Below are 17,913 nucleotides of genomic sequence, written 5' to 3'. Positions count from 1 at the left end.
GACTCATCATCTCTTTACTCACGGAAACTAACCCTCACAATATAGCCCCAAACTGCATTAGTTCACTGGGTTTCCATATCTTATTCCTTACTCATACAGCCTATTGTCTAATCATGCCTCTATACTGATGATGTCAATTTTCCTAATCCAACTATAAGATTTTAGAGTTATGACTATTAGATTTGGTCTTATTAGCATCATTATGATGTTCTAATTTATCAAGATCTCTTTCAATATCCTGGCTGTCATCCAGTGTGTTAGCTATCCCTCCTAACTTTGTATCATCTACAAATCTAATAATCTTCCATCTAGTCACTTATTCAAGTCATTGACAGGTCTGAGAAAAAAGCATGGGGTATTCCAGTAGAGGCCTTCTTCCAAGTTGGTATGGAACCATTAATCACTACTCTCTGAGTCTCGTCACTTAACAAATTTGAAACACATCCATGTTATTGACTCATGTTTTTTCCATCCTTTCCAATAGAATAGAATGAAATAGTTCATCATGTACTTTGCTAAAACCTTGGCAAATCATGTCTATTGCAATCTGATCATCTATCAATTTAGTAACTGTCTAAAAGGAAATAAAGTTATCTTAGAATAATGTTTTTTTCTTTATTTTTTTATTACTAATTAGAAAATCAGCAACAAACACATGTATTACATGTCATGAAGTCATGCTAGCTCCTTGTGATTTAGCACTTCTTTTTCTTGATGCTTGCTAATCAGTTCTTCAATAAATCACTCTATAATTTTGCTAAAATTAAAGTCAAACTCATTGGCATCAGAACTATTTGCTTTTGTGTCTACTGATTTCTTTCCTTGGCTGTCTTGTAAAATTTTAGTCTGTGGGATCCTACCTTCCTTCCTCTGAACTCATTGGAATCTGTTTTCCCAGAAGTCTAGGGAGCATATCATACTATGCCTGGCTTTCTTTTCCTTCTCTACTCCCAGCTTTAAGATAGAATTCATTTCACCCTAAATTTCACATACTTTCCTCTAGGAGCCTTGCTCCCTTTCAGGGGAAATCAGACTCAAAGTTCCTCCCTTTTGAAGCATGGAATCATCATTAAATGAAATCAAGGGATTATTAATTGCTCTGCTTTTGGCAGAAGAAGTATTACAGTTGATGTTAGGATAACTGAAGTCCCCTGTCACTACTTCATCATGGCTTTTTTTTTTTTTTTTTTTGGTCAGGCATGTGATGTTTCTGGAACTACTTTCTCTTTCTCTTCATCTGGTCTGTAGTATAGCCTGATGACAAATTTGCTTCTGTTTTCTCCCTTCATTAATCCTTATCCAAATGTTTTCCAGCAGACTTTTTTTCCCTGATCCCTGAATTTCTTCATCTATCTCCATAAAATACATTCCTTCGCTATGTCCACTTTTACTATTGTGTTTCTTCTGAATAAGGCATACCCATCCAGATGCATATTCCATTCATGGCTTTTGTCCCACAAGTCTCAATGTAAAATTTGCCTCTAATTACTTTTGCTTGTTGCTAAACTCTGGCCATTTGTGTGTAGATATTTGAGACCATGAGTTTTATTTTTGTGATCTCCCTTGTCAGAAGTATTACACTCCTCTTTAGAATTACACATAACACTTAGATCCTCCCCTTATTTTCTCATTCATCTTTATGTTGTAACCATTTGTGTTCATTTCTTATTTTTACTTATTATGCTCCATGAGGATGTCTTTTTCCCCTCACAAAAGAGCCAGTACAATGCCTTGCAAATAGTAGGCAAATGAATATTTGCTGAATAAATTAGTATGATATACATACATACACATGTACATATAATATGTGCACATTATATATTACATATATGTGTGTATAACTAATACAAGTGATATAACATCAAGCTCTTATTCAGAAAGGCAAAATGAAACCCATCACTGTTGAACTTACAGGGTTCCCATCAGGACCAGCAGGGCCTCGTTCTCCAAGCTCTCCTGGAAAACCCTGATCAAAAAAAAAAAAGAAAAAAAGGAAGAAGATAAGAGGATCTAATTAGAAGAAAAAAACAAAATTACAAAATTATTTTACATCATGTTTCAGTGAGAGAATTTTCTCCCAGTCTCAAGCTAAAACACTTTAAAATATTTTGATAGTAATACTGCTTTCTTAAAAATATATTTTGAGCTTCATAATAAGCATTTTATTTAAGTATAATCAATATAGAAAACCAAGCCCAGATAGCAGCAGTAGCTCGTGTATAATCATATAATGAGTAAATAGCAGAATGAAGGACATAATCCTGATCTCCTGATGGCCAAGCCACTATTAGACCATGTTGACTCTGTACCAGAAACATATAAGAAAAGAACATAGCACCTCACACAAGAGAAAAATTCATAGAATTATTTGACTCAGCTGTATTTCAAGATAAACTATATGATGAAAGCTTTTTAATGTAAGGAGGATAGGATCATGTATACATTGATATTGCTGACAAACATGGAAAAATGAAAGCCATTTTACCAAAGGTGTACCAAAAACTCTTCACTGTAAAAAGGCATTAATACAACATATTGAAAAAAGTAAAAGTTATTTCTGCAATTACATGTTTGAGTATATGTGTGTGTATATACCGAGACACACATGAACACGGTGCATATCATAATATGTGTGTGCATGTAAATACATGTACATATACATACATACACACACATAATCCTTCTCTGAACTGAGTAGCCAAGTGGTGCAGTAGATACTGTGCCAGCTCTGGAGTCAGAAGGATCTGAGCTCAGATTTGGTCTCAGACACTTACTAGCTGTGTAAACTTGGGTAAGTCACTTGACCTCTGTTTGCCTCAGTTTCCTCATCTACAAAATGGGGATAATAATTGTACCTTCTGCCCAGGGTTGTTGTGAGGATCAAATCAGATAGTAATTGTGAAACACTGTGCTTGTCATATTTTATTGTCATTGAGTCATTTCAGTCATGTTTGACTGACACATTTATTGTCATTGGGTTGCTTTTCAGTCATGTTCAATTCTTCATGACCCTGCTTGGGGTTTTGTTGGTAAAGATACTGGAGTGGCTTGCCATTTCCTTCTTCAGCTCATTTTATAGATGAGGAAACTGGAGCAAAGAGGGCTAAGTGACTTGCCCAGGGTCACACAGCTAATAAGTGTCTGAGGCTGGATTCAAACTCAGGAAGAAGAGTTTTCCTGACTCCAGGTCCATCACTCTACTGAATCTACCTAGATGCCCATTCTTATTATATGGTAACTGTTTCATCAGCTTTGAAGATCATGTATAATTAAACTGATCTATAATTCTCATTAGGGTTTGGTATTTCTTTTGGCATAGACAGAAATTCTTGTTTTCCTTTTGCTAACTAAAAAAATTTAACATTCTTTTTTATTTCTATATTTTAAATATATTTCTGTATTTAACATTCATTTTTAAAAAATTTTCAGATCAAAATTTCCTTCCTCCATTCAACTACTGATAATGCAAGCAATATCCATTCTATATCCTGAATTCCTTCTTGACCTGTATAGTTCTTGCCTATTTCTTTCCATAAATCCTCCACCACAGATTCACCCAAAGTACCAGCAGATTGACTCTAAATCACCAAATGTTCTAAGAAATGATGCATCTTCTTACCTTTAATAACACAATGAAATCAAGTCCACTTAAGATTTTGCCACTCCAAGAAGGACCTGTAAAGTACCCTTCCATTTAGCTTTCTATGTCCTTTCATTTGAACAAGAATGTATATGTGTATACGTATGCACACACACACACACACACACACATTCCTCACTCCCTTTACTAACCTCCAGTAGTGCCCTTCTACTTCTGGGATCAAATAACACATCCTCTCTTTGGCATTTAACACCATTTATGTCCTGGTCCTTTCCTATTTTTTTAGTCTTCTTAGATATCGCTCCCCTCTACAAACTCTGCACTGAATCATGTGCTGTTCCTTGCACACAATGCTCTATCTCCCAAATACGTACACTTGTACTGGCTACTCCCCACGCCTGCAGTGTTATACCTTCTCATATCCAGTTCCAAGCTTCCCTGACTTTCTTTAAAACAGCCCAAAGGATGCCTTTCTTGTGCCTCTACCTCCCTTCCATTTAAAATCACCTTCCATTCAGACCGTACATATCTTACAGGCCTATAGTTATTTGCATGTTCTCTCCCCCATTAGTATATGGGTTCCTTGAGAGCAGGGCCTGTCTTTTGCCTTTATTTGTATCTTCAGCACAATTCCTGGCACACAGGACCTAATAAATGTTGATTTCTATACTTTGTTATGAATCTAAAAAATTGGAAGTGATTTTAAAAATGTAAAGTAAGTTTCCAAGACTTCCTATCTCTAGTATGTGTCTTATAAAATTTACAAGTAATACCTGAAAATATGTTAAAAAATTTGAGCATGAATAGTAGGCTCAAGAGAAAAAAAAGCAAACTTGCAGAAATGAAATGAAACAATCAATGTACAGATATTTGTCCTGCATTTTTCAAAGAGCACCAGTGATATCACAGGTGATAGCGTGACTCGTGCCTGAATTGGATTTAAGTGAGGCAGAGTTGTACAAAGACATTAGCCTCACTCTCTCTTCCAGAGTCATCAAAGTCCAATGGCAGGACAAAAGTCAAGATGACTGGTGATGGCTTGGGATGTATTAGATGATCCTGAGCAAGCTGTAAGTACTTCTCAGTGCCTGCTTCAGCTATTTTCCTGGCCATTTGAACAAATTGTTCTCATCTGCCCATTCTGCCTGGGGATGTCTCCACATGCTTAGGGTATACCCCTGTCCCTATAACTCACCAATGGCTTTGAGGTCTATTTGTTTCCCTCAACATGGTTTAGCTGGGGTGTGGCTGCTACACGTAATATAGCTTTTTGGAGCCAGAGCTGAGATTTGAGTGCCAGGGAGACACCAAAGATGGAAGAACAGCCCTGGAAAGAACTTGGCAAGCCCTCACACCAGAGGCACTAAGTCCTCCTTGAACACTCCACACACGGCCATCATACAGGTACATGTAATGTGAATCTCAGTCAATGAATCTATGTAATCACAAATACTTCCTAAATCATGGGAAAAAAGAAAACTTTGAGAAATCTTATTCCCCAGGACCCTCACTTGGGAATTCCAAGCAGAAAATCAGAGTATCTACCTTTCCTCTTCAGTATTAAACAAACGTTGTTGAGTAAAACCATTTTACTGTTTACTGGTAATACTCTAGCTCAATTTAAGCTCATCCCTTATTGTCTTATACCAAATTGGTTGCTTTCCTTTGATATAATCATTTTTCAAGTGGATTGGGATATTAGTCAAAGTTTATTCTGCTTTTTATTGATAAAATGAGTGACAGAATAGAGTTTTTCTACTTGGGTTGACAAAATAGATTACTTGAAACTTTTGAAATTGTCACATAAATACGCTGAATTCTTTATGACCAAAATAATTTCAGCTATATTCTGGGACAAAGAAAAATGCCTCTTAAGTGACTTGTAAAACATATATCTAAAACTCTACCATGTGATATATACTTAAAATAATCCTGGGCCAAGGATAGAAACAAATAACAGATGTCAAGAATGATACTTTACTCTGAAGTTTTAACACTATGATTAGGAGCCAACATACATGACATCTATTTAAAGCTGACTTTTCCAACATAAAGACATGAACTAAGAAAATTATGGCTCTAACATATATTTTCTAATAATTTCTTTTCATTGCTTACTTATAATATTTCTCTATAATTTAAGAAGAATAAATATTTCTGCCACCTGATCCTTTCAAGGGTACGATTTTCCCCACCATTTTAGAGAACCCTGCTATTTCTGTCTTTCCAGTAGAAGAGTGAGAACTATGGGGATGTGGACAAATGCACTTACAAGGTTTTGTTCTGGGTAAAATCTCCTGTCCCAATGAACAATAGAAATCTGACTCACTACTCTCTATACCCAAAAGAATTTTTAAAAATATCCTGGAACTCTCCGTCTACATTTTGGCAGTCTGTCATTGGCCAGGTGCTATGGAGAGTGAGTCCCAAACTGGCTATAAAGTTGTTAGCTTCTTTCCTAAAAAGTTAATATTGAACTAAACTCATTCAAGCCTGGGCCTGTGTATCATGCCAATTTGCATGTTTTATTTAATGTAAGGAAGTGACTGGTGACCAAGTTAATCTGACAGTCATGTAAAATTTTAACAGCTCCAGATTTTCCTGGCTGTGAGACTAGAGAGGGAAGTTTGGAAACATATCCTAAGTGAGGAGTTATTTGGATTTTGATAAGATGAAATGGAATTTTAAGTTATTAAATCCACATGACTTTTTTTGTCACTGTATCTTCCTTTCCTTTTTATCTTGAATCTATCTATGATTCTTTTTATTTTAAATTTAAAGTACTAGCTTTGGTTAGGCACAATTCAGATATGTTCCAGGCTTCTCTTTCCCCCAAGTTCCAAAATTTAAATCTTCTGACTCAAAGTTTCTCAAGTTGAAATTGCTAAACATATAAAATAAAATCATTGAGGCATATGGAAAACATTAACAAAAAATTAAGATTGGCTTATTTTCATCTATGACTTATAGTAAAGACTGAAATTTGGGTCAACTATATTCTAGCATATATAAAAGGAGAAAAGACAATGGGTCCTCACTGGTCCCTTTCTAGGTCTGTAACTCTTTGGTCTAGGTGAGTGTGTGCTAAACAAAAAACACTTTTTCTTCTTTAAATATTTAAATCTTTTTTTTCAGAACCTAATTAACTAAAGGAATCCTTGAAAATCATCAGAAATATTCTTACTAGATCCAAATATCTTCCAGCCTCTAGCACAGTGTTTTAAATGTAATAAACACTTAAATGGTTGTTGAATTAAATTAGCTTATCTTTTGCAGCAAATGATAACTAATTCTAGGAATTAATGGAGAAAATATCCAAGCACTATTATATATGACTAGACAATAATGTGACATGTCAGCTGATTTTAACTTTTCTTAGCATGGCATCATTGCAAAAAAATACCTTTTGAGATTTGAGATCTCATTGCTTCACTGGTAAAGATGCATCCATGCCATTCTTTCTATCCTGTCCCTGTTCTTTCTTAGACCCTTTATATGTGACCAATACCATGCCTTGGAGGCCGTGCTCTAGGTCATCTTACATTTCATGAGTACCACTGTAGCCCTGAGTCATCTCCAGTCATCCTGATGAATATCTGGTCACTGGCTCCAGATGACTCTGGAGGAGGAAGTGAAGCTGGTGACCCTGCACAGTTCTTCCTTAGTTACATCAAAGTCAAGTACAAGTCATGTCATCATTTCCCTGATGCTGTGATCTTCAAAAAAAGGACAAACACAACCACTGTAGCCCTTACATGTCTATCTGCCATACCTAATGTCAGTTTATGAATGGTTTCTACTTCTTTTACTGAACATACATTTCCTCACTGATATTCCTTGGGCCGCCACTTGACCATAGGCCATCTCTGGAATATACTGAATTCTACTTGCATTCATTAGGTGCCATACAGCATCTCCAGGTAAACATGTGCATCAGGAAGATGGATTTTTGCACAAGGCTGATGGGACATGGGGAGTTTGGATTATGAGAAGCATAGTCAATTACCCAAATACAATCTAGATCACTAAAATACATTGATTTTTCCTTTAAGGATTATTAGGAGAATTTCTTCTGAGGAATCACAGATATCACTAAGAAGGACATAATATTCTAAGCATTAATGGAATTAAATATCACTCAAAGATGCTTGCTCCTTGGGAGGAAGGCTCTGGCAGATCTGGACAGCATACTAAAAAGCAGAGACATCACCTTGCCAACAAAGGGTGGTATAGTCAAAGCTATTGTTTTTCCAGTAGCGATGTATGGCTGTGAGGGTAGGACTCTAAGAAAAGTCAAGTGCTGCAGGATTGAGGTTTTGAATTGTGGTGCTGATGCTAGAGAAGACCTTTGAGAGTCTTTTGGACAGTAAGGAGATCAAGTCAGTCAATACTTAAAGAAATTAATTCAGGTTGTTCACAGGAAGGTCAAATATTGAAGCTGAAGCTTAAATACCTTGGCCACATAATGTGAAGATGGGATTCATTAGAACACATCCTGATGCTGGGAATGATTGAAGGCAAAAGAAGGAGACAGCAAAGGATGAGAAGTATAGATGGTGTCATGGAAGCAACAAACAGGAGCTTGGATAGACTTTGGGAGACAGTGGAGGATAGAAGGGTCTGGCATGCTATGGTCCATGTGGTCATATGGAATTGGACATGGCTGAACAATAATGAAATATCTCTCTTGGTGAAGGTCAGTTATATCTAGAGCATTATTCATATCTACTGATTATTATTTGACATGTATTTTGAATTGATTATGAGCTGACTGAAGAAAATTCTTTATACCTGGGTAAATTGTTCTTTGATGAGAACATACTCCCATTTATTGACTTGGTGACCATAAATATGAGCACACAAAGTCTTTAAAAACCATGGTGATGAAGATATACATTTTGTTAAGAGATAACAATCTACCTCATAATATAATCAGGGCAATGAAACCTATAAGGATGGTAGTCTAAAATCAAATAAATAATTTTCTTGAGTGTGTGTGTGTGTGTGCATGTGTGTGTGTGTTTTCAGCATTTGGGTCACAGATTTAGAGATGGAAGGAGGGGAAGAAAGAAACAAATACTTACTAATTGCCAGGCATTTTGCTAAACATTTTGCAAACATTGCCTCATTTGATCCTCACAATCACCTTGACAAGTAGGTGCTGTTGTGATCTGCCATTTTAGAGTTGAGGAAATTGAGGCAGACAGAGGTTAATTGACCTGCCCAGGTTTACTAGCTGGTAACAATGTTTGGCCAGATTTGAATTCAGATCTTCCTGATTTCATGCTCAGTGCTTTCTCCACTACTTCACCTAGCTACTTCTTAAAAATCATCTAGTACAAACCCTTCAATTTACAAATAGGGAAACTGAGACCCCAAGAGATTAAGTGACTCACCCCAGGTCACAATGGTAGGGTTATAAATTGAATACAGTTACTCTGAATCCAACTTCAACACTCTTCCCATGGTACCATATCAAATCTTTCCATCTTAAAAGGAAGATATATCCTACATGAATAATTAAATATATAAATATACAACAAAGTATTATGTTAATGGGCTTTAATACTTTTTTATAAGAATGAGAAAAGAAGTACTGATGAAGAGGGCAGGGGGATGTTGTATCCCACTTTTTCATCTCAAGGTAAAGGATTTGAGATCAAAGACTTGTGGGACCTTAAACTATGTTTTTATCCTCCCTCTTCTGAAGTTTTCTTGTATGTCAAATTATGGGGTTACTCTTGGTGACCTCTAATATAACTTCCAGATGTAAATCCATATTCCCATTCTCTTTTCCCCCAATTCAGATACCAAAAAATGAAATACATTTGCATTTCTAGCTGGAATATCCAAGTCTAAAAAATGAAACACAAGATTCCTTGGGTGAATAATTCATACCATCACATATGTTAATTGAATAGCCAGCACATTTGAAGGTGAAATCATTTGTTATAAAGTGAAATAAATCTTTGCAGTGGTGGGATTGTCACATGGGCTAACATTTCAGAGTGATCTATGAGGCTTTCTTGAACACAGTTGGAATAGCAACCAAAGTTGAGAAATTTCCTCATAAATAAGGCCAAATCATTTAATGGAAAATGCAAGTATGAGTACATGCAGTATACATGACATATTATAGGACCAAGAACATTTTCTAGTACAAACATTGTCAAGAAAGAAATGGGATACATATGTCTGAGAATTGTAATCACTTTTCTAGGAACCCTAGTTCATTACAAAAGGGTATGCTTTTATAGCATTCAAATATGGCCAATTTTCTAATGTTCAGGCCAGGACAAATATAAAGAAATTACACACAGCAATCATTTTGGCTTTTCTATATGTTTATCTTACTCTCTCAAATCTCTATATAGAAAACTCATTTTGGATTGGAGAGTTCTGGAGGATAATTGTATAAAATGTAGGGCAAACTAAGAAACTAAGGATTATAATGATATCTCTAAGTCCTCGAACTCAATAAAAATCTTCACTCAGGGGCGGCTAGGTGGCATAAGGGGTGGGTAGGTGGTGCAGTGAATAGAGCACCAGCCCTGGAGTCAGGAGGACCTGGGTTCGGATCCGGCCTGAGACACTTAACACAAGGACTGGCTGTGGGACCTCGGGTAAGTCACTTGGCTCCAATTGCCCTCCAAAGAGCAAAAAAACAAAAATCTTCACTACCCACCATATTTATAGGTGGTGACAAATATGGCATTATTTCAAAGGAGTCAGGAAAGGTTCCTACTTATCAAGTTACCTCACACAACTACCCACTGATTTCTGAAATTCCACTATTAAAGATGAATTCCTTTGGTTTAAGTTTTTGTTCCCTGTTAAAATAATCATATTCAGATTCCATATTCTTCACCACCTATGTATGTATTTTTCATTTTCAACACTCACTTTTATAAGATTTTGAGTTCTAAATTTCCCCCCTCTCCAAGATAGCATGCAATCTGATACAGGCTATATATGTGTAATCATATTAAACATATTTCCACATTAGTCATGTTGTAAAAGAAGAATCAGAACAAAAGGGAAAAATGAGAAAGAAAAAGACAATATTATGCTTCAATCTGTATTCAGATCTTTACCACTTTTCAAAGCAATAAGGGTAAAAATTCTAAGTTAAAATATCCTTGGGATAAATAAATATCTGGTAATATATGTCTGCATGTATAATAATAAATAATAAAATAACAACAACAATGATAATGGATATATTAGCTCATACTATGAGACTTAAGGTTTACCAAGGAATCAATAACAATTTGAAACTTACTTATAGAGTTTAATGACACTTTAGTGTGAATGAGTTCATGAGATCCTTTTTAGAGAAAGAAGCTAGGACCACTAGATGCTTGAATGGGAAGAATTACAAGTGAAGGAAGATAAAGGTAAGAAAGGGGAGTGCCTCATAATTTTGTGTAGGGTTGAACCTAAATGTTTCAAATAGAAATTTCATGCCACACAGAGGATAGAATCAAGTAATACATCTGGCAAGATTTAAGATGCAGGATTTATGTGAATTAGAAAACTAGCAGGAATAAATAATCCAAAATCATTTCATATCAGAACAGAAAAGATCAATCTTAAGTAAAATCATCACAGTCAAGCAAGAATAGAAGTTTAGCTTTCTGAGTCAATTTAATAAGTTTGGTAAATTTTTCAAAGCTCATTAAGAATCTCAAAAAAATCCACCTTCAAAAATTTATTTGAACAACTATTCTACCACAATTTTATAAAAAGCAAAGTATGTCACTTCAAAGACACCAGAGACTGTAGAAAATCTGTTGCAGAGAACGGCATTCTCTTTTATAGAGCCTGATATGGCACGAGAACCTCCAGACATATTGAAATTGATAGCCATGTTATATAGATTCATGATCTGTTTTCATTACAGAAATACTCTTGTGTTAGTGAATAACTTTAGAGACAGTGTGATGCAGTGGAAGTGGCATGATGCTGGTGACCAAGAGACTGAGACTCTAGTCCTCTCTATCCACTAGCTAACAATATAATAATCTAAGCTTAACCTCAAAGTTTCCGTTTCTGAATCAGTACCAGGGGTTGACTTGTAAAATCGTTAAGATCCTTTATAGTATTCACACACATATGTATATGTATGTATGCATGTATATGCATATATACACACAAATATTTAAATCTAAAAACATTAGAATTCTAGTTAACTTGTCTGGGGCAGGATCTAGCTGCTAGTATTTACCTATCAATTTGGGGCAATTAGGCAGCACAGTGGATAGACCACCCGGTCTGGAGATAGGAAGACCTGAGTTCAAATCTAGTCTCGGATATTTACTGGCTGTGTGACCCTGGGCAAGTCACTTGACCCTGTTTGCCTCAGTTCCCTACCTATAAAATGAACTGGAGAAGGAAATGGAAAACCAATCTAATAACTTTGCCAAGAAAACCCCAAATGGGGTCTTGAAGAGTCAGATACAACTGAAACAAATGGACAATAATAATTTAAATTTAAATTAAAAAACAATCAAAATTGTGTTTTTCATCGACCCTTTTTTTGGGAGGGCAATTGGGGTTAAGTGACTTGCCCAAGGTCACATGGCTAGTTTTTGGGTTAAGTGTCTGAGGCCAGATTTGAACTCAGGTCCTCCTGACTCCAGGGCTGGTGCTCTATTCACTGCACCACCTAGACACTCCTTTTCATTGACCTTTTAACCTTTTTGGCAACAGAAAAATCTCCACAATTGTTAAGGGGGAAGGAAAGAAGCATTTATATAGTGTTTACTGTGTTCCAGTCACTGTGCTAAGTGATTTTTACAAATATTATCCCATTTTATCCTCACAACAACCTTGAAAGGTAGATATTATTATTTCCATTTTACAGAAAAAGAAACTGAGAAAAATAGAGATTAAGTAACTTTCCCAAGGCCACGTAGTTGGTAAGTGTCTGAAGCAGGATTGAAACCCAGGTCTTCCTGACTCCTTGTTGAATTGTGTCCAACTCTTTTTTTCCCCAAAAATTTTATTTTAGACTCAAATGCCAAAACACAAATACAGACTAGAGAAAAGAAACAAAAACTGTGTCCAACTCTTAATGACCCCATTTGAGGTTTTCTTGGCAAAGATACTGAAGCAGTTTTCCATTTCCTTCTCCAACTTATTTTACAAATGAGGAAACTGAGGCAAACAGGGTTAAGTGATTTGCCCAAGGTCACAGAGTAAGTGTCTGAGGCCAGATTTGAACTCTTGAATCTAAGTCTTCTTGAATCTAAGTCCAGTGCTCTCTGCACTATGGCGCCACCTAGATGTCCTATGGCCACCTAACTGCCTCATACTGTACCACCTAGCTGCCTTTAATTGTTAAGAACCAAGAGGTTAATGGTTCTTCATTTAAAATATTTTAAAACTTCAGACCTTTCATAATAATGATAACATTAGTGCCTCATACACAGTATTATTATAGACAATATTAACTCAATAATATTTACATAGAGCTTTAAGATTTGCAAAGTACTTTACAAATATTATCTTATTTTGATTCATTCAATAACCCTGGGAGGTGGGCTGTTATCATTATCTCCATCTGGCAAATAAGTAAACTCTGACCAAAGGAGGTTCAGTCATTTACCCAAGGTGGCACAGTTGGTAACCTTGTATCTGAGGCAGCATTTGGCCTGTCTTCCTGATGCTAAATGTAGATCTCTAGCCACCACACTCCCTAGCTGCCCTATTAATAAAATGATTGATTGTCTGCTTAACATGCTGTTCATGTAACAGAAACCTAATCTTTTGGAGGTAAGGTATCAGAGAAATGAAAACACATTCACATGTTTTATAGACTGGAAGAATAAGAAGGTAGGAGATCTAAAGTAACAGTTAGAAATGAGACCAATTACCTGTCTTCCTTTTGGACCCTTCCTTCCACGTGGTCCAGGAGCTCCCTGCAATATAGAGATTACAGTTAACATGGATGTTTTTTCTCGAGTAACTAAATTACATGCTACTGTTATTTCCAATAGGCAAGTAAAGAAACATATCAACAAAAAAAGAAAGCTTGTTATAAAAGATGTCTCTTGGGGAGGGGAGAAAAAGAAAAGTTAATGATGTTTTAAAAAAAAACAAAGTTGTGTAGTTTTTCTTGTTTGAAAAGATTAAATGTGTTTTTATTAAATTGGGGCTGAATTCAAATCAGGCATAATATCTGATGGTTATTGTGTCCAACCTGAGAAATCAGTCTTCTTCAGCAGACAATTCCTATCATGCCAAACAAAAATTATGTGGATTCAAGGCAAACCATTCAGAATTAAAAAAATTAATAAAAGCAAGCATCATTGATTCCAACTTACTCCCCTTTACGTAATCTATGATCCAGCGACAGTAGCCTCTTACTGATCCTTGAACAAGACATCCATCTCCAGACTCCAGCCATTTTCACTAGTTGCCTCCCATGCCTAGAACTTCTTTTCTCCTCATCTTTGGCTCCTGGATTCCTTCAATCGTGGCCAACATCTCATTGTCTACATGAAGCCTTTCTCAAGTCCTGCTTAATTCTAACACCTGCCCTCTGAGATCACCTCCACTTCATCCTGTATGAAGCTTGTTTGAAAATGGTTGTTTGCATCTCCCATTAGACTAGAAATGCCTTGAGGGCAGGGACTAATTTTTTCTCTTCCTTGTGATCCTAATGCTTAACACAATGCCTGGCACACAGTGGCTGTTTATTAATGCTTGTCAACTTGAGGTTAAGGAAAAGTCCATTTAAGTTAAGGAATGAGTTAAGATATTCCCCCAAATAGTTTGACTTTTATCCATCAGCGAAATGGGAATTTCCTTACAGAATTGTAAGATGGGGCAGATTTCAGCCTATTTGTGAAGACAACTTTAATAGAACAAAAGCGAGGAAATCAGTTATTTGATGGTATATCTGATGTGGGGAGAAGTGGTAGATTCTACGAATTCTCCCTTAGCTAGCTCATTTACGAGTTTGGAGGAAGGCATCAGAGAAAGAGCAAGAAGAGACACAGTAAACGATGCCCACCAGTGGCAGGAGCTCAGCCCCGCTCCCATCCCCACTCCAAGTCCAGCACCACACGTAAGAGGGAGCTGGCAGTCCGCTAATCCGAGGCTGCGGTGGTGCCAGAGAAGTTCCTCCCACCATCTCTCCACCTGCACCTAAGGCCCCTGCCACAGTTGACTGCAAACTCCTTTATTCATTCACTCTTGCTCCTAATTGGGTGTCTTAGGGCTTGGTCACTTTGCTAATTTCAGGTGCTGTAACAATCACTTGCCCACTTGACATCTCCATCCACATGCCCCAAGTTTGACTCATTCTATCTTCGAAACTCTGCCTTCCCTTCCCCTTCTTTTTACTCACTGAACCAACCTTCCACCCTAGTTCAGGACCTCCTCGCCTCTTACCTGCGTTGTTATAAAACCCCGACCCATATCTTTGCTCCCAGTTCCCCTTGCCTATCTGTCTACCTAGATGCCAAGTTAATCATCCTAAAACACAGATCTGACCACACAGTGGCCAGACTCAAAAACCATCAGTGGATCCCTGTGGCCACTAGGGAGTACCTAAACTTGGCATTCTCTCTTCCTTCTCCTTGATTTTCACAGGCCATACTCCATGGCCAGAATGCACTATCTTCTCAACTCAGCTTTTTAAAATCCAATAGCTTCCTTCAGCCCTCAGCTCCAGCACCACCTTCTCCAGAAAGGCTTTCTGAATGCTCTCAGGCATTAGCTCTCTCTGTTCTTAAATGATTTGGTGTTTATGTATTTGTTTATATGTTATATTCCCGAATATAATGTAAGCTGCTTAAGGGTAGAGGCTTTGTTCATTTTATATCCCAGCACCTGGTAGGCATTTAAGAAAATGAGGTGTGCATAGTAGGCATGTAAGAAAAATATATTTTATGTGTTGTATACATATATAGATGGATCAATAATCTTTTAGTGGGGATTCCTGGACTCACAGAGCTAGAAGATAGCTTAGAGGTCGAGTCCAACCCTCTCATTTTACAGATAAGGAAACTGAGACCCAGGGTGATTAAATGACTTACCCAAGGTCATATAGGGAGTGACAGAGCTAGGGTTTGAACACAGTTCCTCTCACTTCAGATACCCTACTCTTCTCCACGGTACCATGGCACACACCCTCCTGGTACTTCTCCACACCATATCTTTCTGTGAATCTCCAAAGCTTTCATTTATAACTTCCTCTTTAAACTAAATTGTAGGGAAATACTATGGAAGAGTTTTATAAAGCAGAAAGAACAAGCCCAAGGGTCCTTAACCTAGAGCTCATTTTACATATACATGTAACACACACACATATACATATGTATACATATGTGTGAACATATGTGCATGTATATGTACACATACATAGACACACAATTGGACATAAATGCATGTGTATGTATACATGTGTGTAAAAAATGGATCTGTGATCTCATCGGTAATGGATATTTCTCCCATTGATGAATATTGCAAGCCATCTATTCTTGCCCATTCTACAGCTCATCTACAACCTCTCATCATCTCGCCACAGAGTGTCCACCTGACATCCTCTTTACATTGCAAAGATCCATACAAAACATGAACTCATTGGGCTGTCCCTCCAAATACATGCTTTATATCTAAGCAATATGCACTTTTCAATCAATTTGTCTTTCCACCCTGAATAATTAATCTGATATTTACAAATGGTAGAATTTGCTGAGGACAATATGTAGTATTCTAGGACTTGGTACTCTTTGCCTTTCTTTGAATCCCCAGCCCTTGCTTGGCACAAGGTCGGTACATGACACATTATATTGCCTAACTTTTTTCCTTGTCTTTTGGCCACTTCCTCAAGTTACTTATATTAATATTTGCTCCCCCTTCCCTACCACCCTTGTCTCTTGTGAAGGTTACCATCCCTAGAGGAGGCTCTGTTTAGATAGGTAGGCAAAGATTAGGTTGGAAGCAGGAAAAATCCTGATATGTTCTCAGTCAAGCAGACTTTCTGGCTTCCCAGTAGAAGCAGAAATGGGACTATAACTATTATAAACATATCCTAATAACTATTTTGGACATGAAGAAAAGTCTATTCTTATAAATTATTTTCTTAATCAATTTTTGCCTTAAAAAACTTTTATTCTACCAGTGTGTAATACCTGCAAAGAGTCATATGCTTCAAATTCATGTGATACATTCATCATAAATACATTACTTTTAAAACAAACCTTTTTTTAAAGTGACAAACTTACTCTTTCTCCTTCAGGTCCTGGTTGTCCTGCCATGCCAGGAGAGCCAATGAAACCCTTAAATCAAATAAGTTAAAATTAAGTAATTTTATTCAAATATTTATAAAAATATAATTTGTTAAAATAAATATCAGTTAATAATATAAATATAATGTAACCATATGAATATTATTAAAATACAATATAATTTATTAACACATATACATAAAACACAATATAATTTATTAATAAAATATGACATAATATACTTGCACATAATCTCATTTCTATTATTGAGAAATGGCAAATTAAGGAGACAACATGATTTCATTCTTCCCTATTTTTCTTCCGGAAAATACAGATTTATCAATAAATTTATCAAATTTGTACTGGCCTAGGTATTAAGGGACTCTTATAAATGTGTAATCAGGCCCTGCCTGTAGATTGAAAGTGTGATCAGGGAGATGAGAAAGGAATATAGAAAGATGACCAATGAACTGACGACACATTCAGAAAAATCACTGGGGGCTGGCTTGTATTGGGAAAGTTTCATTCAGGCTCTTTAGGTATTTAATGAATAGAAATTATGAGGAGGGCATCAAGAAGTAAGGAATGAAACGATGTGATTGAGGATGCAGTCTAGAGACTGAGGAAGCATGAGAAAGTTGACATCAAGCCTTCCAAATGCTGTCATATGGAAGGGGGATCAGACTGATTCATGGATGAAATTAGGCAAAAGAGTAGGAAGTTGCAGTCATAATTCAGCTTGATCTCCACCATTACAGCTCTCTCTGAAAGGAGCAGACTATCTTTGTGTCCTGGAGGACACATACCTTCAATGGGATTCCTGTTCATGAATGGGATGCCTTAGATGCACTCTGAGCCCCATCCAACTCTGAGACTGTCCTTCTGAGGCTGTGCCAAAAGTTGTTGGGATTAAAATGACAATTCTGTGGGCTTTGAACAGCTCAGTATCATCAGCTGCGTTTCTGGTAAATACGATGTTTCCACTGACTTTGTGTTTAAATACAGCTGGCTTTTGTTTTATATTATCCAGCTGGAGGGTTGTTTGTAAAGAGGGCCAAAACAGCTTAATTG

At 36.7% G+C, this 17,913-nt stretch overlaps 1 protein-coding gene across 5 annotated transcripts in view; it reads right to left on the bottom strand.

Moving 5' to 3' along the window:
* The window catches only part of COL24A1 (collagen type XXIV alpha 1 chain), a 380,667-nt gene that overhangs the window by 252,685 nt on the left and 110,069 nt on the right, over positions 1-17,913 (bottom strand). For all 5 annotated transcript variants that reach the window (XM_069094574.1, XM_069094573.1, XM_069094569.1 and 2 more), the window contains exons 12-14: positions 16,840-16,893; positions 13,480-13,524; positions 1,913-1,966 (exon numbers count right to left, since the gene is read on the bottom strand). In XM_069094574.1, coding sequence (XP_068950675.1) covers positions 1,913-1,966; positions 13,480-13,524; positions 16,840-16,893 — 153 coding nt within the window. The remainder of the gene's footprint in view (positions 1-1,912; positions 1,967-13,479; positions 13,525-16,839; positions 16,894-17,913) is intronic.

The sequence above is a fragment of the Petaurus breviceps genome, unplaced genomic scaffold (assembly GCF_028583685.1).
Source record: "Petaurus breviceps papuanus isolate PSGF00001 unplaced genomic scaffold, PetGlider_PUasm1.0 220, whole genome shotgun sequence".
In the NCBI taxonomy this organism is placed as follows: Eukaryota; Metazoa; Chordata; class Mammalia; order Diprotodontia; family Petauridae; genus Petaurus; species Petaurus breviceps.
The sequence above is the reverse complement of the archived record's forward strand: the minus strand, read 5'-3'. Positions and strand labels throughout refer to the sequence as shown.